Consider the following 25795-nt stretch of genomic DNA (forward strand, 5'->3'; position numbering starts at 1 on the left):
TGGACTCTCACCACCATGAAAGAAATTAATTTATCAGGTACTAATAAATTATGTTTTCTTTCATACAGGTAGTGAGAGTCCATAGTCCATTACTCATGGGAACTAATACCCAAGCTGTAACATCCACGAGTGATAACATAAAAGGGAGGGTTTTAAAAAACATCTTTTTTTAACTAATTCCACAACCCCAATAGAGCCTAAAATGGCAATAAAAAGTAACCAACTGGCTAAAGTAAATCAACCTGAGACACTGTCTGAAGAACATCCTACCAAAGACTGCTCCAGAAGAAGCAAAAACATCAAAATGGTAGAAAACATATGAAAAGAAGACTGAATAGCTGCCTTACAAAATGGGTCCACTTCAAAAAAACATTCTAAAAACACAAAACGAACAACTGGTCTTATAGAAAGAGCAGAAATCCATCTAGGTCAGGAGTTTTAAACATTTTAAGCAGTGAGTCTCCCATCAGGCAAAATTTTAAAAAAGACAGCACCCCCCCCCCCCCCCCCACTATAATAGTTGTTACTTTTAAAGAAAATTTTATTATTTGTTTTTAGTTTTAATTTGGGGTATTTACATCAGATCCAGGGTTTGCGCACACCTCTCAAGAGCTGATTCTGCTCAACCCAAAGAGGACTTCACTCCAGTTTCAATTTGCACTTTGGATTGCATGTGTTGTCTTTTTCAGTAACTAGCGTTTAACACAGGAGTAACAGTCTCTGAACTATTTTGACCTCCGTGATTTTCTTCCACCTACATCCAACCCTTTTGCCTTATTCCAGCACAAAATGGCAAGTGTCATTGTCAGTTCTTAAAAATTGTTTAATGTTTTGCTAAAGTCTGTGGCTGCGTGCAGTTTCCATAGGATAGTGTAAAGTGTCACTGCACCTGTGCCTCCCCTTATATGTCCTAGCCCCCCCGCCCCCCGGTTAGGCTCACTGCACACTTTCAAAACCACTGATCTAGGTGGAGGCTGACCTGCCTCCAAAAAAACTAAATGGAACTGAAGCTTCAATCAAGAAGCTAAAGAAACAAACAAACTGAAAGTTTGTCTGAAAACCTTATAAGTCAATATAACACTACAAACCTCTAACATAATCCAAAACATGAGGAGACCACTTTAACCCCTTAATGACCGAGGACGTGCAGGGTACGTCCTCAAAAAAAAGGCAGTTAATGCCTGAGAACGTACCCTGCACGTCCTCGGTTTGGAAAGCAGCTGGAAGCGATCCTGCTCGCTTCCAGCTGCTTTCCGGTTATTGCAGTGATGCCTCGATATCGAGGCATCCTGCAATAACCATTTGTAGCCATCCGGTGCAGAGAGAGCCACTCTGTGGCCCTCTCTGCACCGGACATTAACGGCTACGTTCGTTGGTGGGTGGGAGCCGGTATGGGAGGTGGGTGGCGGCCATCGATGGCCTTTGTGATGCGGAGGGGGGCGGGATCGGGGGCGGGGACGACCGGGGGGACGCGCACGGACGCGCGCACGGGGAGGCCGGGCGGGCGCGTGCACGGGGAGGGAGCGGGTGGGAACCACTACGCTACAGAAAATGTTTATGTTAGAAGTGGGGATCAAAGGGGTTAATATGGTTTTTTTGGTGATCGGTTTGGCTGGTGGGGTATTGGACTGTGGGGGGGAAGCTACACTACAGAAACAAAAAGTAAAACATAAAAAATAAAACATTTTTATTTGCAAACTGGGTACTGGCAGACAGCTGCCAGTACCCAAGATGGCCCCAATAAGGCAGAGGGGGAGGGTTAGGGAGCTATTTTGGGGGGATCAGGGAGGTTGGGGGCTAAGGGGGGACCCTACATAGCAGCATATGTAAATATGCTTAAAAAAATTTTTTTTTTTTTTTTTTTATACCTTTTATTTTAGTACTGGCAGACTTTCTGCCAGTACTTAAGATGGCGGGGACAATTGTGGGGTGGGGGAGGGAAGAGTGCTGTTTGGGAGGGATCAGGGGGTGGGATGTGTCAGGTGGGAGTCTGATCTCTACACTAAAGCTAAAATTAACCCTGCAAGCTCCCTACAAACTACCTAATTAACCCCTTCACTGCTGGCCATAATACACATGTGATGCGCAGCAGCATTTAGCGGCCTTATAATTACCAAAAAGCAACGCCAAAGCCATATATGTCTGCTATTTATGAACAAAGGGGATCCCAGAGAAGCATTTAAAACCATTTGTGCCATAATTGCACAAGCTGTTTGTAAATAATTTTAGTGAAAAACCTAAAGTTTGAAAAAGTGAACAATTTTTTTTTATTTGATTGCTTTTGGCGGTGAAATGGTGGCATGAAATATAGCAAAATGGGCCTAGATCAATACTTGGGGTTGTCTACTACACTACACTAGAGCTAAAATTAACCCTAGAAGCTCCCTACATGCTCCCTAATTAACCCATTCACTGCTGGGCATAATACACGGTTGGTGCGCAGTGGCATTTAGCAGCCTTCTAATTACCAAAAAGCAAAGCCAAAGCCATATATGTCTGCTATTTATGAACAAAGGGGATCCCAGAGAAGCATTTACAACCATTTATTCCATAATTTCATGAGTTGTTTGTAAATAATTTCAGTGAGAAACCTAAAGTTTGTGAAAAAATTTGTGAAAAAGTAAAATAATTTTTTTATTTGATCGCATTCGGCGGTGAAATGGTGCCATGAAATATACCAAAATGGGCCTAGATCAATACTTTGGGATGTCTTCTAAAAAAAAATATATACATGTCAATGGATATTCAGAGATTCCTGAAAGATATTAGTGTCCCAATGTAACTAGCGCTAATTTTGAAAAAAAGTGGTTTGGAAATGGCAAAGTGCTACTTGTACTTATAGCCCTATAACTTGCAAAAAAAGTAAAGAACATGTAAACATTGGGTATTTCTAAACTCAGGACAAAATTTAGAAACTATTTAGCATGGGTGTTTTTTGGTGGTTGTAGATGTGTAACAGATTTTGGGGGTCAAAGTTAGAAAAAGTGTGTTTTTTTCCATTTTTTCCTCATATTTTATAATATTTTTTATAGTAAATTATAAGATATGATGAAAATAATGATATATTTTGAAAGTCCATTTAATGGCGAGAAAAACGGTATATAATATGTGTGGGTACAGTAAATGAGTAAGAGGAAAATTACAGCTAAACACAAACACCACAAAAATGTAAAAATAGCCTTGGTCCCAAACGGACAGAAAATGGAAAAGTGCTGTGGTCATTAAGGGGTTAAATATTTCCAAAGATAAAGACAGAAAGAAGGAACAACTTACATTGTCAGAAAATACAACCTTATCTGAAAGAAAAAAATAAAATGAGGAACACCAGAAAGAGAGGAAACTCTTCTAGCAGATGAAATAGCTAAAAGAAACAACATTTCCACAAAGAAGTTTAATATGCACCTGATGCATAGGCCCAAAAGAAAGTACCTGCAAAATCCTCAAGACCAAATTAAGAGACCAAGGAGGAAAAAAATAACAGGCTTAATTATAGGCCAAGCTAGAACTAAACCATCAATGCCAGGAAGATAGGCATTCGTCTTATAGAACATAACTAAAAAGAGCAAAAATCTGACCCTTAAAGAACTGGTGGATAAACACTAATGCAATCCATCCTATTACAACAAACAAAAGCTCTTCCTGCCAAATCTTGGCAAACACCCTGAAAAAAAGTCCAGAGGTGGAAATATAAGCTAGCCAGAATGACTACTGAACTACCAGAGCATCCACAAACTATTATTATTATTATTATTATCGGTTATTTGTAAAGTGCCAACAGATTTTGCAGTGCTAACACAATCAAAATATCCCTGGATGTAGCAAAGTACCTGGGAAATCAGAAGGTCAGTAAAGAAAGGCATTGACATCAACATTTCAGCACTGTTGTTCAAGTGAAGTTTTTAATTCCAAAATTAAATGTAGTATAAACCTCCTGAAAGGAACAAACAGAAGGAGCAATAATACCCATTGAAGCAAAATCATAACAGAATTGGTCAGAATGCATTACAAATTTTTTTTCCATTTATTACATAAGATTGCTGAAGGAAATACCTTAGTATATAACAATACAAACATTTTACATTAAAAGAAAAATATTTTAATGACCCAGCTTCAAAGGCAGATTTAGGGACAGAATTGTAAAGCTCCATAGCTACAGAAAAACTAATAATAAAGTTAAATGCAGAAAACGTAGTTAAATTATATTATCCCCATAAAAAGAAAAAAAGGTCACTTACCTCTTATGAAAGAAACTCTTATATATTGAGAAATCTCTAATACAAGATAAGTGCATCTTGTATCTATACCACACACTTGTAAAGCGAGGTGCGTGTCAAACTTGCATCATAAATAATAGAAAAGGGTGGCAAAAAAATATGCATACTATCATGCCAATGCACACAGACCCAAAAGCAGGTGTGTGTCAAAGTACACGCATGAAAAAACTACCAGCCGTCAAAATATGCCGGTGGAAATGCAGAAGCATCCAAAAATCTACGCGTGTGAAAAAAGTGATGTGGTTACACTTAAACATCTTAACACTTTAAAAGGGGAAATATAAAAAAACAACATATATATCTGTCCTAAGTCTATGTACATATATAGCAATATTTATAGAAATTACCTACACGGCTAATAGAGTGCCAAATAGATAAAAATATATTACTTACCCAAAGGCACTGGAGGAAACCAGTAAGAAGCCAAGACCAGTGCTGAAAACTATTAGCAGAGGAACTGGAATAGGAGTATATCAACGAACCAACAGGCAGAGACAATGGACAAGTCTATGCGACCCCCTTGGCAAGGCTGTCACTTCCAATACTGAAAATGGTTCAAAAGGAGCGCCTCTATTAGAGGCAAGGACTAGTAATCAAGTATCTAAAATTAGCTAGTACTCCTAAAAGTATCTAATAAGGGTAGAAATATGAGAACAACTAAAAAGTTAAAAACTGTGAAGGTAGGGTACTAGAAATATTAAATTAAGATATTAAAATATTTAATAACATAGATTACTGTATAAAATATTATAAGTGCATGCATGGATCCATGACTTAAAATATACAAACAAAATTATAAAAACAAAGTTATTAAAACAAGTACTAGACACAATAATAAACAATACTAAACAATGTCAATGCGATAAATGCAATAAATATATAAGCTGAGTCTTAAATATATCAACGGATCCTACAAGTACATTGGGATATGGATAAACTAGATAAGTTCTGTGATATAAGAAATTAATCAGTATAAGAAGTTCATCAAATTGGTTCAGTTCATCAAAATAGGCGATAGATCCAAAGTGCTAGTGCAAAAAGGCAAATTCCAAAGTAGGTGTACACAAGAAAATGTGTATAAAGTTAGTACAAAAAGCGGTGTATGATGAAAAATACAATGATGAAATCACTAGTTAATCCAAAAAACGACAAAAAGAAAATCCTTAATGAGATCAAAATTCTTAGTGAAAATCATTATCCAAAAACTCCTACTGTATGTCTTCAAATCCTGTGAATAAAAACAATAACAACATAGCACCGCTTTTTGTACTAACTTTATCCACATTTTTTATCACTATTCTTTCTCATGGCCTCATAGCCAATATTGATTTTTGATATTTTGCATTTTTTAACTTTGCATTTTTGATATTTCTTTTTCTTGTGTACACCTACTTTGGAATTTGCCTTTATGCACTAGCACTTTGGATCTATCACCTATTTTGATGAACTGAACCATTTTGATGAACTTCTTATACTGATTAATTTCTTATATCACAGAACTTATCTAGTTTATCCATATCCCAATGTACTTGTAGGATCCGTTGATATATTTAAGACTCAGCTTATATATTTATTGCATTTATCGCATTGACATTGTTTAGTATTGTTTATTATTGTGTCTAGTACTTGTTTTAATAACTTTGTTTTTATAACTTCGTTTGTATATTTTAAGTTATGGATCCATGCATGCACTTATAATATTTTATACAGTAATCTATGTTATTAAATATTTTAATATCTTAATTTAATATTTCTAGTACCCTACCTTCACAGTTTTTAACTTTTTAGTTGTTCTCATATTTCAACCCTTATTAGATACTTTTAGGAGTACTAGCTAATTTTAGATACTTGATTACTAGTCCTTGCCTCTAATAGAGGCGCTCCTTTTGAACCATTTTCTATATCTGCATTTCGTTGGGTGGCTAGGGACCCATCTCCCATTATGAGCCATAGGACACCTCTTTCAGCACTGTTAGATTTATTCTTCTTTTTTCACTTCCAATACTCCAGATACATCCCTCTGACAAGTAACTGTACCCTGAGGGTAAAACGAGCTTCAACTTGTTCTGAGAACCTCTCTCTCTGAAGAAGGAAATCTTCATTCTTCAACCACATGCAGTGGAGGCAAAGTAAAGACTGAGGTACTGGTGAGGTAGGAAGGGTTCAATAGAGTTCCTGGGGTTTTGGGGGATCTTTGCCTCCTCCTAGTGTTAGGGAAGAGTAATTCCCTTGAGTAATGGATCGTGGGCTCTCACCATCTGTATGAAAGAAATGACATGCTCTAATTTGTTAGACCATATAATTTTTAGACTAGCGACCCAGCACCTCTGTGTATTTTACCCACACAAAGGGGTTAGACACATACTAGACGTACTGCTCGGAACCCACAGAGCACTGCAGGCCCCAAGTGGAAACTAAGGCTGATCCAACAAGCACAAGGCCGGATTGGCTTACCAGGATACCTGAGATTTCCCGGTGGGCTGGAGTAGCTGGGGCTGGAAAACTACAACTTAAAGGGGTGATTAATGGATGTAATTGGGTTGTAGGGTGCCTTTATAACATTAATCTGGCAATTTTATTTAATACAAAGTAATATAATTTAATTCTGGGGAAGGAGTATCCCAGTAATCCCCTTTGAGAAAAATGGGGCATGTGCATTCTACCGACTCAACAGAAAATAGGGCTGGTCTTCATATTTTTCCAGGGCTACTTTTTATTCCCAATAAAAAATGAATGACTTCCCAGTCTGGCCCAGAACCAGCAGCGCTAATTGCACAACCTAGCTGAGGGGTTTAAACACATAGAGGTGCAGGGTTGTTAGTCTTAATATTACAAGCTCTAAAGAATTGTCATTTTCAACTATAATTCTCTTTAATTAATGTGATAGTTTAACTAGAAACAATTAATTGAGTATGTAGTTATTCAGACAAACAAGGAGTAGAAAAGCACTGCACAAATAATTGTATGTATAAAAGAGTATATATACAGTATATATATATATATATATATATATATATATATACATACAGTATTTATATTTATACAGTATGTTTACTTCCACTGAGTAATACCAGCAGACGCTAATGTGCCCGTTTGCACGCAATACATTTCTCGCTCCACTTGTAATCTAGAATTTCTCACTCCACTTGTAATCTAGCCCAAAATGTACTATGTTTTAACTCCATCACTACTGGGAATTTCCGAGAAAACCTTGCACAAAGTACTGGAGAATTTTTAGTATTTTTGCTACCACTCCGTTTAAAAAAAAAGAAATGTTTTCTTTTATTTACCTACGAAAACTATATACATTTTTGGTATAAAAAGTGCTTTCAGTGGATGACAATATCAACTAGTTATTTATTCACCGAATAAGCACATTATCGCAAAATAAAATAAAAACATGACAACATTAATGATCACAGAACAAGTGGGGGGAGGGGTGCGCTCAACTACAGAGCTGTGAGTGGGACTTATCTATTATGTATGACTAATATATATTTAGACTACCTAGTGTAGGAACATATAATATAGTGATAGCATACGATTGAGATATTTCTATTAATTTATATACTCTACCCGTGGTCGCTTATGATTATAAGGTGGGAGAATGTTAGATGTGAATCCTTATATAAGGTATATGTGTGTGTGCAATGATTGTTATAAATAGTGCTACAATATGTTGCAATATGTTGCAAGAAACAATGCTTGAAGTGCAATATGTGCAATAAATACAGTGAAAGTAACGATATGTGCTTCTTAATAAAACCAACAATATGTGCTTCTTAATTAAAACAAAACAAATGTACAATTGACTCATTAATCAGTTTATATAAGTAAATAAAAACAAATAATAACAAATAAAATGGTCATATCATTGCATTGGAATACAACAACTGGTTCACTGAATTGTGAAAAAATGGTGTCGGTGAAACTGATTTATCAGCATAGACAAAAGTACTGACATTGGTCAATAGACACTTAAAGACAAAATTTGTCCTTAAAAAGATACGATGATTATAGTTCAGCGTAAAATATAAAAGTTATAGGTTAAAAGTTGTGGCCACAACTATTTGTAAAAGATCCAAAAAGCTCCAAAGAGCTGTTTCCTGTTAGGATAGCTTGTGTAGCTTGTAATGTCCCGTTATTAAAAAGCAGTAATATGGAATTCTTATGGTGCTCACCCCTACCGGACTACCGATATCCCTTACCTCCTCTTGTACTAGCGTGGGTTATGGGAAGGATTGCAATTAACTCGGGATATGTCTCAGTTCGGCGTTTTGCCGTGTAGCTGTGGTAGTATGTGAGCGTCTCACCTTCAAATTGCCCGGTCAATCCTTCCTACCCCGACGTCTACGTTGAGTAGTCACGTGGTCCTCGGAGGTCCAATCGGATAGCCGGGTCGTTGGGGGGAGTGGTGCGATAGCGATTCTGTCTGTTTTGCTTGCTGGAGCCAAATTCGGTCACACTGGATTGTCAAAATCTACGCGTTTCAGCGCTGGATATGCGCCTTTATCAAGACTTCCTATTATTGTGTGAGATCTGTGGCTCTATTTCTAGTATTCTGGGCGTTAAAAAACTCCTCCCATAGTGTCATATATCAGGAGATATTATCGCTTACTTGTCTATGCCTTTATTAAACCAGTTATAATATAAAATAAAAACTAGTAATAACAATAGCACATTATTGTGCACTTAAAACAACAGTGACAATGTTATACTCGAACATTATTGGAACTATGTAATTGATGTTAATCCAAAATGTGGATAATGTCACACAAATTGGAGCATATATGAGACGTATAGGACACTTTGAAATATATGATGCATAGTTAGGCAAAATTAAAGGAATAAGAGGAATAAAACGTATGGAGTTTAAAGTTATGGGAAATGATGTTTTAAAGTTGTAAGAAAATGATTTAGGTAATGATTCTATATTCGATGAGGAAACCAAATAATTGTGAAGAGACCCAATATATTCTAATGTGTAAAGATAACAGTGATTGGGGATCTTAAATATTACGACATGGATAGATGGGGATATATCTATAATTTGATAGATTACTAAAAACAAAAATGAAATTACTAGATAATTCTTTTGGGATATGCTGGAAGATGAGTTTTTATTTTATATTTTATATAAAGGGGTTTAAATTAAGTTCTGCATTGAGACCATTAGGTGTCAATGTATTAAATTTGAATATTAGTTCTGCTTCTTTTAATAATAAAGTGTTTTCTATATCTCCTCCTCTATTGTTGAATACTTTTTTGATACCCCAATATTTGAAACCTGTTGGTTTTTTGTGATGTATTTCTGTAAAGTGTTTTGATAGTAAATGCTTACAGTTACCACGTCTAATATTTGACAGATGTTCTCTTATTCTATCATGTAGAGGTCTACTGGTTTGTCCTAAATATTGTAATTTGCATTGGCACTGTATTAGATAGATTACATTAATATCTGAGCATCTGATTGTCTCTTTTATCAGATGCTTATAATTGTTATTAGATGATGTTACTTCTTTGTCTTTTTTACCAAATTTACAAGCTTTACAGCTATTGCAAGGATAGAAACCATGAAGATTTTTCCCTAGTAAATCTTGTTGTTTTGATGTAGTATTTTTATTGAATTGGCTAGGTGCTAGTATGCTCTTTAAATTTTTAGTTTTTCTATATATTATAGTAGGGTGTTGGTCTATAATATCTGACAGAATTGGATCTTTTTTAATAATGTGCCAGTGTTTGTCTAAGATCTTCTTTATAATTTTATGGTCTTCATTGTATTCTGTTATAAATGATATTTTATTATTTGTATCTTTATTAGCATCCTTCTTCTTATATGTTAATAGTTCAGTTCTATCTTTTCTTATTGCTTGTGCTTTTGCCTCTTTGATTATATTATCTCCATATCCTTTGTCCTGAAATTTCTTTTCTAATGTGTTAGCTTGTGTGATGAAAGTTTCATTTTCTGAGCAATTTTTCTTTATTCTGTAAAATTGACCTTTAGGTATGTTATTGATCCATTTGTTAAAGTGGCAACTATCTGGATGTAAGTAACTGTTGGTATCAGTAGGTTTGAAATATGTTTCAGTAGTGATGGTATTATTATTGATCTTTATTTGGACATCTAGAAAATGTATGTGTTCTTTGCTGTATTCGTGAGTGAATTTTATTCCCCAATTGTTGGAGTTAATGTCCTCCAGGAACAGGTGCAGTAATTCGACATCACCTTTCCAAATAAAAAATATATGTCGATAAATCGCTTATAGAGCACGAGGTTTGCACCCCATGGGGAGTGTAAAATGTGTTCTTCTTCAAACCTCCCCATGAATAAATTGGCGTAGCTGGGTGCAAACCTCGTGCCCATAGCGGTGCCTTTGAGTTGTAAATAAAATGTGTTATTAAAGTTGAAGTAGTTATTTTCTAAAATGAATGTTATGCAATCTGTGATAAATTTTATTTGTGGTGTTTTCATTTCATGATCTGAGTTAAGGTAATGTTCTGATGCTGCAATGCCCAATGTGTGTCGGATATTAGTATAAAGCGAATTCACGTCGCAAGTAACCATTGTATAATCTGTTTGCCAATTTATGTTTGTTATTGTATTTAGAAAATCAGTTGTGTCCTTGAGGTATGATGGTAAACTGTGTACATATTTTTGTAAGAATGTATCTACGTATTGTGACATGTTAGAAGTTAGACTGCCTATCCCTGAAATTATGGGTCGTCCTGGCGGATGGTCTAAAGTCTTATGTATTTTTGGAAGATAGTAGAAAACAGGAGTTTTGGGGTGTGTGATAGTTAGAAATTGGTATTCTTGATTGTTTATTATTTCTGTTTGTTTGGCTTCATTCAAAATACTTGCAAACTTTTTTATTTGTTTTTGAATGGGATTAAATGGTAGTTTTTTGTAAGTGTCTGTAGGAGATACAGACACTTACAAAAAACTACCATTTAATCCCATTCAAAAACAAATAAAAAAGTTTGCAAGTATTTTGAATGAAGCCAAACAAACAGAAATAATAAACAATCAAGAATACCAATTTCTAACTATCACACACCCCAAAACTCCTGTTTTCTACTATCTTCCAAAAATACATAAGACTTTAGACCATCCGCCAGGACGACCCATAATTTCAGGGATAGGCAGTCTAACTTCTAACATGTCACAATACGTAGATACATTCTTACAAAAATATGTACACAGTTTACCATCATACCTCAAGGACACAACTGATTTTCTAAATACAATAACAAACATAAATTGGCAAACAGATTATACAATGGTTACTTGCGACGTGAATTCGCTTTATACTAATATCCGACACACATTGGGCATTGCAGCATCAGAACATTACCTTAACTCAGATCATGAAATGAAAACACCACAAATAAAATTTATCACAGATTGCATAACATTCATTTTAGAAAATAACTACTTCAACTTTAATAACACATTTTATTTACAACTCAAAGGCACCGCTATGGGCACGAGGTTTGCACCCAGCTACGCCAATTTATTCATGGGGAGGTTTGAAGAAGAACACATTTCCCCCCCCCCCATGGGGTGCAAACCTCGTGCTCTATAAGCGATTTATCGACGATATATTTTTTATTTGGAAAGGTGATGTCGAATTACTGCACCTGTTCCTGGAGGACATTAACTCCAACAATTGGGGAATAAAATTCACTCACGAATACAGCAAAGAACACATACATTTTCTAGATGTCCAAATAAAGATCAATAATAATACCATCACTACTGAAACATATTTCAAACCTACTGATACCAACAGTTACTTACATCCAGATAGTTGCCACTTTAACAAATGGATCAATAACATACCTAAAGGTCAATTTTACAGAATAAAGAAAAATTGCTCAGAAAATGAAACTTTCATCACACAAGCTAACACATTAGAAAAGAAATTTCAGGACAAAGGATATGGAGATAATATAATCAGAGGCAAAAGCACAAGCAATAAGAAAAGATAGAACTGAACTATTAACATATAAGAAGAAGGATGCTAATAAAGATACAAATAATAAAATATCATTTATAACAGAATACAATGAAGACCATAAAATTATAAAGAAGATCTTAGACAAACACTGGCACATTATTAAAAAAGATCCAATTCTGTCAGATATTATAGACCAACACCCTACTATAATATATAGAAAAACTAAAAATTTAAAGAGCATACTAGCACCTAGCCAATTCAATAAAAATACTACATCAAAACAACAAGATTTACTAGGGAAAAATCTTCATGGTTTCTATCCTTGCAATAGCTGTAAAGCTTGTAAATTTGGTAAAAAAGACAAAGAAGTAACATCATCTAATAACAATTATAAGCATCTGATAAAAGAGACAATCAGATGCTTAGATATTAATGTAATCTATCTAATACAGTGCCAATGCAAATTACAATATTTAGGACAAACCAGTAGACTTCTACATGATAGAATAAGAGAACATCTGTCAAATATTAGACGTGGTAACTGTAAGCATTTACTATCAAAACACTTTACAGAAATACATCACAAAAAACCAACAGGTTTCAAATATTGGGGTATCAAAAAAGTATTCAACAATAGAGGAGGAGATATAGAAAACACTTTATTATTAAAAGAAGCAGAACTAATATTCAAATTTAATACATTGACACCTAATGGTCTCAATGCAGAACTTAATTTAAACCCCTTTATATAAAATATAAAATAAAAACTCATCTTCCAGCATATCCCAAAAGAATTATCTAGTAATTTCATTTTTGTTTTTAGTAATCTATCAAATTATAGATATATCCCCATCTATCCATGTCGTAATATTTAAGATCCCCAATCACTGTTATCTTTACACATTAGAATATATTGGGTCTCTTCACAATTATTTGGTTTCCTCATCGAATATAGAATCATTACCTAAATCATTTTCTTACAACTTTAAAACATCATTTCCCATAACTTTAAACTCCATACGTTTTATTCCTCTTATTCCTTTAATTTTGCCTAACTATGCATCATATATTTTAAAGTGTCCTATACGTCTCATATATGCTCCAATTTGTGTGACATTATCCACATTTTGGATTAACATCAATTACATAGTTCCAATAATGTTCGAGTATAACATTGTCACTGTTGTTTTAAGTGCACAATAATGTGCTATTGTTATTACTAGTTTTTATTTTATATTATAACTGGTTTAATAAAGGCATAGACAAGTAAGCGATAATATCTCCTGATATATGACACTATGGGAGGAGTTTTTTAACGCCCAGAATACTAGAAATAGAGCCACAGATCTCACACAATAATAGGAAGTCTTGATAAAGGCGCATATCCAGCGCTGAAACGCGTAGATTTTGACAATCCAGTGTGACCGAATTTGGCTCCAGCAAGCAAAACAGACAGAATCGCTATCGCACCACTCCCCCCAACGACCCGGCTATCCGATTGGACCTCCGAGGACCACGTGACTACTCAACGTAGACGTCAGGGTAGGAAGGATTGACCGGGCAATTTGAAGGTGAGACGCTCACATACTACCACAGCTACACGGCAAAACGCCGAACTGAGACATATCCCGAGTTAATTGCAATCCTTCCCATAACCCACGCTAGTACAAGAGGAGGTAAGGGATATCGGTAGTCCGGTAGGGGTGAGCACCATAAGAATTCCATATTACTGCTTTTTAATAACGGGACATTACAAGCTACACAAGCTATCCTAACAGGAAACAGCTCTTTGGAGCTTTTTGGATCTTTTACAAATAGTTGTGGCCACAACTTTTAACCTATAACTTTTATATTTTACGTTGAACTATAATCATCGTATCTTTTTAAGGACAAATTTTGTCTTTAAGTGTCTATTGACCAATGTCAGTACTTTTGTCTATGCTGATAAATCAGTTTCACCGACACCATTTTTTCACAATTCAGTGAACCAGTTGTTGTATTCCAATGCAATGATATGACCATTTTATTTGTTATTATTTGTTTTTATTTACTTATATAAACTGATTAATAAGTCAATTGTACATTTGTTTTGTTTTAATTAAGAAGCACATATTGTTGGTTTTATTAAGAAGCACATATCGTTACTTTCACTGTATTTATTGCACATATTGCACTTCAAGCATTGTTTCTTGCAACATATTGCAACATATTGTAGCACTATTTATAACAATCATTGCACACACACATATACCTTATATAAGGATTCACATCTAACATTCTCCCACCTTATAATCATAAGCGACCACGGGTAGAGTATATAAATTAATAGAAATATCTCAATCGTATGCTATCACTATATTATATGTTCCTACACTAGGTAGTCTAAATATATATTAGTCATACATAATAGATAAGTCCCACTCACAGCTCTGTAGTTGAGCACACCCCTCCCCCCACTTGTTCTAGATTTTCACTTTCTGATACTGGGAGCATATCAGAATTAGGGGCTGCACAGTTGAGTCCTGCACATATATCACCACACATCTTAAATAGGACTAACATTAATGATCACATTCCACAAAATCCTGTAACTTTGTAACTGTAGAAAAAAATCTCAAAATTTGTTCATTGGCATCCTCTCATTCAGCTCAAACGTATATATTTTTATTATATTTGTTAATTTAAAGGTCTTTATCTGCAGTTATGTTGAAAATGATGCTATGTGGTAATGGGGTATATCTCATTTAGAATAGCAGAACTCAAAATTGACCCCCCCCCCCCAAGACTATGAGGCCAATTTATCAAAGGTCTTGCGGACCTGATCCGTCAGTGTGGATCAGGTCCGCAAGACCTCGCTGAATGCGGAGAGCAATACGCTCTCCGTATTCAGCATTGCACCAGCAGCTCACAACGCCGCCCCCTGCAGACTGGCAGGGAGGTGTCAATCAACCCGATCGTACTCGATCGGGTTGAATTGCGGCGATGTCTGTCCACCTGCTCAGAGCAGGCGGACAGGGTTATGGAGCAGCGGTCTTTAGACCGATGCTTCATAACTTCTGTTTCTGGTGAGTCTGAAGACTCGCCAAAAAAACGGCAGTTCAAGCTCCATTCGGAGTTTGATAAATGGGCCTCTATATATATTATAGACAACCATGGGGGCCGATTTATCAATGTGAGGCGGACATACGCTATAGCAGAACATGTCTGCCCCACATCGATAAATGCCGACAGCATACGCTGTCTGCATGTATCATTGCACAAGCATTCCTTGTGAAATGCTTGTGCAATTCCGCCCCCTGCACATATTTTAGGCCAATCGGCCGCTAGCAGGGGGTGTCAATCATCCCGATCATATTGGATCTGGATGATTGCTGTCCGCCGCCTCAGAGGTGGCGGACCAGTTAAGGAGCAGCGGTCTTAAGTCTGCTTCTTCTTAAAGGGACACTCAGGTTAAATTAAATTTTCATGATTCAGATACAGCATGTAATTTTAAACAACTTTCCAATTTACTTCCATTAAAAAAAATGTGCACAGTCTTTTATATTTACAATATTTGAGTCACCAGATTCTACTGAGCATGTGCAAGAATTCACAGGCTATACGTATATGCATTTGTGATTGGCTGATTGCTATCACATGGTACAAGGGGAGTGGAAATATACATAACTTTGAAATTTGTTATAAAAAAATCTACTACTCATTGAAGTTCAGACTAAGTGCTATTGCATTGTCTTGTTATCTTGCATTTGTTGATTATGCAAATCTAATGTGTTGACTGGTCCTTTAACTTATGTTTCCAGGGGCGGAAACAGCTGCATCCGCAGCTTAGTAAATCGGCCCCATGGTGTTGATCAAGGCCCATTTGTATATTTCATGCCACTATTTATCCACCAGCTACTGCAGTCATAAAACAAATGGTTGTAAATGCTCCTCTGGGATCCTATTTGTTGAGAAATAGCAGACATGCATAGATTTGCCGTTGGTTTTTGGTAATTAGGAGCCGGCTGCGCACCACACTTTGAATTTCCCGGCAGTGGAGGGGTTAATCAGTTAGCTGTTATAGGTAATATTTGCTGTAGTCTAGGGATTACCATAACACCTGATACCTCCCACCCCCTGATTCCTAACTGATACCTCCCAAACAGCTTTCTCCCCTCCTCCCCGCAATGGTCACCACCATCTTAGGTATCAAGAAACAGTCTGCCAGTATGCAGTTTAGGGCTTTCTTATATATATTTATTTATTTTTTATATACTGTAAGTAACCCTCCTCAACCTCTCACCTCCCTGATCACCCCCACACAGCTTTCTTACCACCCCCCCCCCCCCCAACCATTTTTGTAACTGGCAGCCAGCAAGTAACAACTTACTGCCTTTTTTATTTTATTTATTATACTTTTTTTCTGTAATGTAGGAAATTGTATCTCAAATCTCACAAGATCTGTGAGGTTCTGGTGAAATCCCAGCACTGTTGATGCTGACTGACTGTTCTTCAGTCTGTTTTTTTCATCAGCATGAATATGGAAATAGGAGTTGGAGCTGATGGTTACTGCTTGGTGAGTTGATTTTAATTTTAATTAAAAATTACAAAATGTTCTCACAGTTGTATCAGGATTAAAGAAGAATTTATGTTGCGTAACATATCCCTTTCATTTCTTTCTAGATACTATCCAGGTAGTCTTATAAGAGTTTGGCAAAAGGATAAGGAATATGGCAGACTTTTGGAAAAGATAATCAGTTAAAGGGGCAATAAACTGCTGGGCACAGCACCTTTACTTTGGTTATTATTTATCATGCTATTGTTTTTCCTCTTGTTCCTGCAGCTCTCTCTAAAGCTGTTCTCATATTTTAACCCTTTACGAATGCTGGTTTGTGAAAATGCATCTTCACAATGGGCGCCACCATCTTGGATTTTTAGTATTCATGCACACTATGGCCTAGATTTGGAGTTCGGCGGTAAAAGGGCTGCTAACGCTCCGCAGGCTTTTTTCTGGCCGCACCATAAATTTAACTCTGGTATCGAGAGTTTAATCAAATGCTGCGTTAGGCTCCAAAAAAGGAGCGTAGAGCATTTTTACCGCAAATGCAACTCTCGATACCAGAGTTGCTTACGGACGCGGCCGGCCTCAAAAACGTGCTCGTGCACGATTCCCCCATAGGAAACAATGGGGCTGTTTGAGCTGAAAAAAAACCTAACACCTGCAAAAAAGCAGCGTTCAGCTCCTAACGCAGCCCCATTGTTTCCTATGGGGAAACACTTCCTACGTCTGCACCTAACACTCTAACATGTACCCCGAGTCTAAACACCCCTAACCTTACACTTATTAACCCCTAATCTGCCGCCCCCGCTATCGCTGACCCCTGCATATTTTTTTAAACCCCTAATCTGCCGCTCCGTAAACCGCCGCCACCTACGTTCTCCCTATGTACCCCTAATCTGCTAACCCTAACACCGCCGACCCCTATATTATATTTATTAACCCCTAACCTGCCCCCCACAACGTCGCCGACACCTGCCTACACTTATTAACCCCTAATCTGCCGAGCGGACCTGAGCGCTACTATAATAAATGTATTAACCCCTAATCCGCCTCACTAACCCTATCATAAATAGTATTAACCCCTAATCTGCCCTCCCTAACATCGCCGACACCTAACTTCAATTATTAACCCCTAATCTGCCGACCGGAGCTCACCGCTATTCTAATAAATGTATTAACCCCTAAAGCTAAGTCTAACCCTAACACTAACACCCCCCTAAGTTAAATATAATTTAAATCTAACTAAATAAATTAACTCTTATTAAATAAATTATTCCTATTTAAAGCTAAATACTTACCTGTAAAATAAATCCTAATATAGCTACAATATAAATTATAATTATATTATAGCTATTTTAGGATTAATATTTATTTTACAGGCAACTTTGTAATTATTTTAACCAGGTACAATAGCTATTAAATAGTTAAGAACTATTTAATAGTTACCTAGTTAAAATAATAACAAATTTACCTGTAAAATAAATCCTAACCTAAGTTATAATTAAACCTAACACTACCCTATCAATAAAATAATTAAATAAACTACCTACAATTACCTACAATTAACCTAACACTACACTATCAATAAATTAATTAAACACAATTCCTACAAATAAATACAATTAAATAAACTATCTAAAGTACAAAAAATAAAAAAGAACTAAGTTACAGAAAATAAAAAAATATTTACAAACATAAGAAAAATATTACAACAATTTTAAACTAATTACACCTACTCTAAGCCCCCTAATAAAATAACAAAGCCCCCCAAAATAAAAAATTCCCTACCCTATTCTAAATTAAAAAAGTTACAAGCTCTTTTACCTTACCAGCCCTGAACAGGGCCCTTTGCGGGGCATGCCCCAAGAATTTCAGCTCTTTTGCCTGTAAAAAAAAACAGACAATACCCCCCCCCAACATTACAACCCACCACCCACATACCCCTAATCTAACCCAAACCCCCTTAAAGAAACCTAACACTAAGCCCCTGAAGATCTTCCTACCTTGTCTTCACCATACCAGGTTCACCGATCCGTCCTGGCTCCAACATCTTCATCCAACCCAAGCGGGGGTTGGCGATCCATAATCCGGTCCAGAAGAGGCTCCAAAGTCTTCCTCCTATCCGGCAAGAAGAGGACATCCGGACCGGCAAACATCTTCTCCAAGCGGCATCTTCGATCTTCTTCCATCCGGAGCGAAGCGGCAGGATCCTGAAGACATCCAGCGCGGAACATCCATCCGGACCGACGACTGAACGACGAATGACTGTTCCTTTAAGGGACGTCATCCAAGATGGCGTCCCTCGAATTCCGATTGGCTGATAGGATTCTATCAGCCAATCGGAATTAAGGTAGGAATTTTCTGATTGGCTGATGGAATCAGCCAATCAGAATCTAGTTCAATCCGATTGGCCGATCCAATCAGCCAATCAGATTGAGCTCGCATTCTATTGGCTGATCGGAACAGCCAATAGAATGCGAGCTCAATCTGATTGGCTGATTGGATCAGCCAATCGGATTGAACTTGATTCTGATTGGCTGATTCCATCAGCCAATCAGAAAATTCCTACCTTAATTCCGATTGGCTGATAGAATCCTATCAGCCAATCGGAATTCGAGGGACGCCATCTTGGATGACGTACCTTAAAGGAACAGTCATTCGTCGTTCAGTCGTCGGTCCGGATGGATGTTCCGCGCTGGATGTCTTCAGGATCCTGCCGCTTCGCTCCGGATGGAAGAAGATCGAAGATGCCGCTTGGAGAAGATGTTTGCCGGTCCGGATGTCCTCTTCTTGCCGGATAGGAGGAAGACTTTGGAGCCTCTTCTGGACCGGATTATGGATCGCCAACCCCCGCTTGGGTTGGATGAAGATGTTGGAGCCAGGACGGATCGGTGAACCTGGTATGGTGAAGACAAGGTAGGAAGATCTTCAGGGGCTTAGTGTTAGGTTTCTTTAAGGGGGTTTGGGTTAGATTAGGGGTATGTGGGTGGTGGGTTGTAATGTTGGGGGGGGTATTGTATGTTTTTTTTTACAGGCAAAAGAGCTGAAATTCTTGGGGCATGCCCCGCAAAGGGCCCTGTTCAGGGCTGGTAAGGTAAAAGAGCTTGTAACTTTTTTAATTTAGAATAGGGTAGGGAATTTTTTATTTTGGGGGGCTTTGTTATTTTATTAGGGGGCTTAGAGTAGGTGTAATTAGTTTAAAATTGTTGTAATATTTTTCTTATGTTTGTAAATATTTTTTTATTTTCTGTAACTTAGTTCTTTTTTATTTTTTGTACTTTAGCTAGTTTATTTAATTGTATTTATTTGTAGGAATTGTGTTTAATTAATTTATTGATAGTGTAGTGTTAGGTTAATTGTAGGTAGTTTATTTAATTATTTTATTGATAGGGTAGTGTTAGTTTTAATTATAACTTAGGTTAGGGTTTATTTTACAGGTAAATTTGTTATTATTTTAACTAGGTAGCTATTAAATAGTTCTTAACTATTTAATAGCTATTGTACCTGGTTAAAATAATTACAAAGTTGCCTGTAAAATAAATATTAATCCTAAAATAGCTATAATATAATTATAATTTATATTGTAGCTATATTAGGATTTATTTTACAGGTAAGTATTTAGCTTTAAATAGGAATAATTTATTTAATAAGAGTTAATTTATTTCGTTAGATTTAAATTATATTTAACTTAGGGGGGTGTTAGTGTTAGGGTTAGACTTAGCTTTAGGGGTTAATCCATTTATTAGAATAGCGGTGAGCTCCGGTCGGCAGATTAGGGGTTAATAATTGAAGTTAGGTGTCGGCGATGTTAGGGAGGGCAGATTAGGGGTTAATACTATTTATGATAGGGTTAGTGAGGCGGGTTAGGGGTTAATAACTTTATTATAGTAGCGCTCAGGTCCGCTCGGCAGATTAGGGGTTAATAAGTGTAGGCAGGTGTCGGCGACGTTGAGGGGGGCAGATTAGGGGTTAATAAATATAATATAGGGGTCGGCGATGTTAGGGGTAGCAGATTAGGGGTACATAGGGATAACGTAGGTGGCGGCGATTTGCGGTCGGAAGATTAGGGGTTAATTATTTTAAGTAGCTTGCGGCGACGTTGTGGGGGGCAAGTTAGGGGTTAAGAAATATAATATAGGGGTCGGCGGGGTTAGGGGCAGCAGATTAGGGGTACATAAGTATAACGTAGGTGGCGGTCGGCAGATTAGGGGTTAAAAATTTAAATAGAGTGGCGGCGATGTGGGGGGACCTCGGTTTAGGGGTACATAGGTAGTTTATGGGTGTTAGTGTACTTTAGGGTACAGTAGTTAAGAGCTTTATAAACCGGCGTTAGCCAGAAAGCTCTTAACTCCTGCTATTTTCAGGCGGCTGGAATTTTGTCGTTAGAGCTCTAACGCTCACTTCAGAAACGACTCTAAATACCGGCGTTAGAAAGATCCCATTGAAAAGATAGGCTACGCAAATGGCGTAGGGGGATCTGCGGTATGGAAAAGTCGCGGCTGAAAAGTGAGCGTTAGACCCTTTAATCACTGACTCCAAATACCAGCGGGCGCCCAAAACCAGCGTTAGGAGCCTCTAACGCTGGTTTTGACGGCTACCGCCGAACTCCAAATCTAGGCCTAAGAAAGAAGCAGTGCAACATTCACAGATCTGTCATATTGCTGTCTTCTTGACAAGTATTACTGTGCACTTCAGTTTAGAGTGCACAATACAGAGCAGGAGCTGTACATTTTTGCAGTGGCTGCATTTCTCTAAATGTTTTATATTTGTTATGTAGCAACAATACGGCTTCTGTAATTGGTTAAGTGGCTTTAGGGGGCCTGATATTCAAAACCTCACTGGCATGAAGAGAAATCACACAAAATCTTTGGGATTATTTTTAGACCTTGTATTGTAATGTAGAAGTCCCTGTTTCACATAAAGAACACTATGTGCTCGATTTCTCAAGCCCTTCTCCTCCCTTTGACTGCAGGGTCGCACAAGCGAACCTGCAGTCAGTATTTATCAAGCAGCAGTCATCAGACCGCTGCTTCTCTACCCTGTGCTCCACCTCTTAGGTGGAGAATGTCAATCTCCCTGGTCTTGTCCGACTGGGGAGATTGACAGCTCCTGCCCACGCGTGACTGGCTGTGTTCGGGCAGGGGGCGGGGTTGCACACGAACACAAAGGAGCGCTCATGTGCAATGTTAAATGCAGACAGCGGAAGAAGTCGGGTGGACAGGGCTAAAAATGTACGCCCCTGTCTACCGATGGATGATAAATGCTGCCCTGTATAGCAACAAACATTTCTCAAGATAAAATTTGTATTGCTAATTTTTTTTTTTAAGGACCTCACTGTACAGACGAGACTTCTTAGAATATCTCACCTGAGCAGCAAGGTTTTGAATATCAGGCCCAACGAGAACTGCAGATACAGGAGGAAAAACACTAGCATGATGAGTAGAATCCATGCTACTGTAGTTGTACCCAGCAGTTTAATGCCCTTTTAATGCAGGGGTTGACCAATCTGTTAATAATTTAGAAGCTAGTAAGAATATTTAGGAGCCAGGCAGTGATATTTGTATATAGATATATGAAGAATAACTCAAAGATTCTAGGAACCAATGGCTCCCTAGCTTCTGGGTTTGTAGAGCCCTGCTTTAATGATACCCCATAACAAATGCACAGCTCTCTTGGAATATCTGGGTTCTGGGGGGGCTCTCAGGTCATATGGGTGTATATCACAAACTTCAATCTAAGGGTCTTATATTATTAAGAGGTTACAGAAGTAAAGGTTGATTGTACAACCATATGTTTTTGTATTTTGTCGACTTAAATACAATACTGTGCTGTTGTTGCATTATATAGTAGAGTAAGTTATGTGTTTATCGTGATAAGAGTGAAGAACAATATGTAAGCATTAGCAATACATGCCATGCTATACTAGCCACTCTAACAACCAGCATGTTTTGGTTTCTGTGTTTTAACCCATTCAGTACTAGAGTGAATAATGGAATCTGTGCATTCTGCTCCGTCTGGCAGTACTAAGAGTAAAATTAGCCATCAAGAACTTTCTATTTCAGCAAAACAATGTCCTCACTTGGATAGTTGGATATTGCTTGAAATGTTTCAAGGCTGAGGCACATTGATATCTAAAATGACGAGACAATGTGCATTGTACAGATGAAAACACCAAGGTTAAGGGTAAGATCATAAGAGAGGCATAAGGCCCTTTGCTGACATAGATTTTTAGATACTTTATTAAATATTAATATTAACTTTATTAAATATTAATGTTTGGCAGTAAAATTTTCCAAGCTAAGTATAACATTTTACTTATTCACGTTTATAAATGTACCCATAATACCCTTTTTATTATTTTCTACAGTAAATCATTTTTACTGTAAGGCTTTTTAGGATTTGGATTTCTCACCCAGCGATCACACTACAATGTTAGTGCCACACCTCCCAGGAACTTCCCCAGTTCACACCCAGCTCTATATCCTTTGGCACACTTCTAAATAGAGACCACTAACCCAGTGCTGACTTCCTTCTATAGACCAATCACTGTGATAAAATTATTGGGATATCCACACCCAACACTTGGAGCTGAGCCTTCTTAAAAACCATAGTTGAAATTTTGAAGATTCACATTCACAGTGAAACAGAGTAGATTAAGGAGGCAAATGGGAATGGAGAGGAAATGAAGGTTGTGATGTACAAGGGTTAGCCCACCCTGCAATAGTCACCAGTTGTCACAGAAAGGGTTAGCAGACCCTTTCCACCTTAACCAGTTTCTAGCCAGTCCAGTCAAGCCTATGGGGTATAGGGCCAAATGGCCGCTGTTCCTCTTGTTTCCATGCAAGCCTTCATAACTTGTCCACTGCCTCTGAGGCTGCGGTCTTCAATCTGCCCGATTCTATACAATCGGGCTGATTGACACCCCCTGCTAGCGGCCAATTGGCCGTGAATCTGCAGGGGGCGGCATTGCACAAGCAGTTCTGGTGAACTGCTTGTGTAATGATAAATGCCGACAGCATATGATGTCAGCATTCAGCGATGTCTGTCGGACATGATACGCTATAGCGTATCATGTTTGACAGACATTAGTAAATCTACCCCTATGACTAGTTTAGTAGGTGAAAGAGTTAACAAACACTCTGTCATCTGTACTTGACCCAAAAAAAATGCCCAAACTCCCCTTTAATGCCACCCACACTAAACTATCTCTGCTGCAACCACCTTAAGATTATTATATGGGACATCTCAAGGAAAAACCCAGACTAAAATATTAAAAATCCCAAAACACAATACTGTTACTACTATTCTCTTCTGTATCGTGGTTCAAATATTAGACAAAGCAAAAAACTTAATAAAGGAATATTTATAATGATCAAAAAAGAGTCATAGTGCATTTATATATAATAAAAATAACAAACACAAATACACACAAAGCCAATCCGTTTTAAAATAAAAAGGAGAAAATATAACAGAACATAGTATTAGCTTAGATCTCACTTATGCTTTTGTCTCCCATGTAGAATGACAACATTATTTTGCTGATTTCACCATGTTTTGAGAGGTAAAATAGAAAATGTTTTCTTAAGGTAATTTACTTCTATTATCAAATTTGCTTCATTATCTTGTTATCTTTTGAAAGAGCAGCAATATACTAATGAGAGTAAGCGGAATAAATCTGGTGAGCCAATGAGAAGAGGCAAATATGTGCAGCCACCAATCAGTAGCTAGTTCCCAGTAGTGCATTGCTGCTTCTGAGCTTATTTAGCTATGCAAACAAATACAAGAGAACTAAACTAAACAAATTACATAACATATGTAAATTGGAAAGTTCTTTAAAATGCTCTATCTGAATCATGAGTCTTTTTATTTTGACTTTACTGTCTCTTTAAGAACGCACTATGTTAAAAACTTACCCACTCATAAAATCTCCAAATATATAGATCCCGTTCAGATTTGGATATTCACAGCCTCTGTATACATAACCTCCAGTGACTGATTTTCCTAATTTGTGCGGGTAAGCAAAAATTGGAAGAACATCATCTGTAAATAAAAGAATATTATTTTTAAAAAACTACATAAAAAAAAAGATAATGCATTACTGTAGTACAAGCATAAAAGTGAGTTGATTCAAATACAAAATTACTATGAGATCCTGATTTGGGATTAGGATTTGTTCAGCCCTAGATTAATAAATACTGCAAAGCATGCATAGGGCTCATTGTACTAAGCACATGCAAGCCTGCTTTCCGCAATGTAACAAGCAGCGATCATCAGACCACTGCTTTTTACAATCTCCGCCACACATGTTAGTTTAGGGTGATTGACAGGCCCTTCCCTTGTGCATTTGGTTGCACGAGAGAAGGGGGCACCATTACACACACACTTGCTTGTGTAATTATATATGCGGGCATTGGATGTACAGTGTCGAACAGACAGGTTCTCAAATCGGGAAGTTTGTCCGCACTGGCCTTAGTAGATAAGTGCCCACAATCTTTAAAGGGATACTAAACACAATTATATTTCTTTAATGATTCAAATAGAGCATGCAATTTTAAGCAACTTTCTCATTTACTCCTATTATCAAATTTTCTCTTGCTATCTTTAGTTATAAAGCAGGAATGTAAAGTTAAGGAGTCTGCCCATTTTTGGTTCAGAACCTGGGTTATGCTTGCTTATTGGTGGCTAAATGTAGCCACCAATAGGTAAGTGCTATCCAGGATGCTGAACCTATCATGGGCCAGCTCCTAAGCTTTACATTCCTGCTTTTAAAATAAAGATAGCAAGAGAACAAAGAAAATTTGATAATAGGAGTAAACGATAGATTGTTATCAAACTCTATTTAAGTTTAACTTTCAACAAATGATACGCATGCTAACTCACAAGCACAAAAAGATTACTTCTGGTGGTGTTAACGCTCAAGCGAAAGTGCTAAAGAGCCTGCCACTTCAAGTTGAAGTGCAAAAATGACATGTTCTTACAAATCAGAGTATGTGATATTTGCACTAGGATGTCTCTTCAGT

The 25795-nt window shown here is 37.2% G+C and overlaps 1 protein-coding gene across 1 annotated transcript in view; it reads right to left on the reverse strand.

The window, feature by feature from the left end:
• HHIPL1 (HHIP like 1) overlaps positions 1-25795 on the reverse strand; it is a 104443-nt gene that overhangs the window by 42316 nt on the left and 36332 nt on the right. Inside the window, exon 5 of the mRNA XM_053697479.1 lies at positions 24689-24815. Within this exon, the coding sequence (XP_053553454.1) occupies positions 24689-24815 (127 nt within the window). The remainder of the gene's footprint in view (positions 1-24688; positions 24816-25795) is intronic.

This window comes from Bombina bombina, chromosome 1 (assembly GCF_027579735.1).
Source record: "Bombina bombina isolate aBomBom1 chromosome 1, aBomBom1.pri, whole genome shotgun sequence".
Lineage (NCBI taxonomy): Eukaryota > Metazoa > Chordata > Amphibia > Anura > Bombinatoridae > Bombina > Bombina bombina.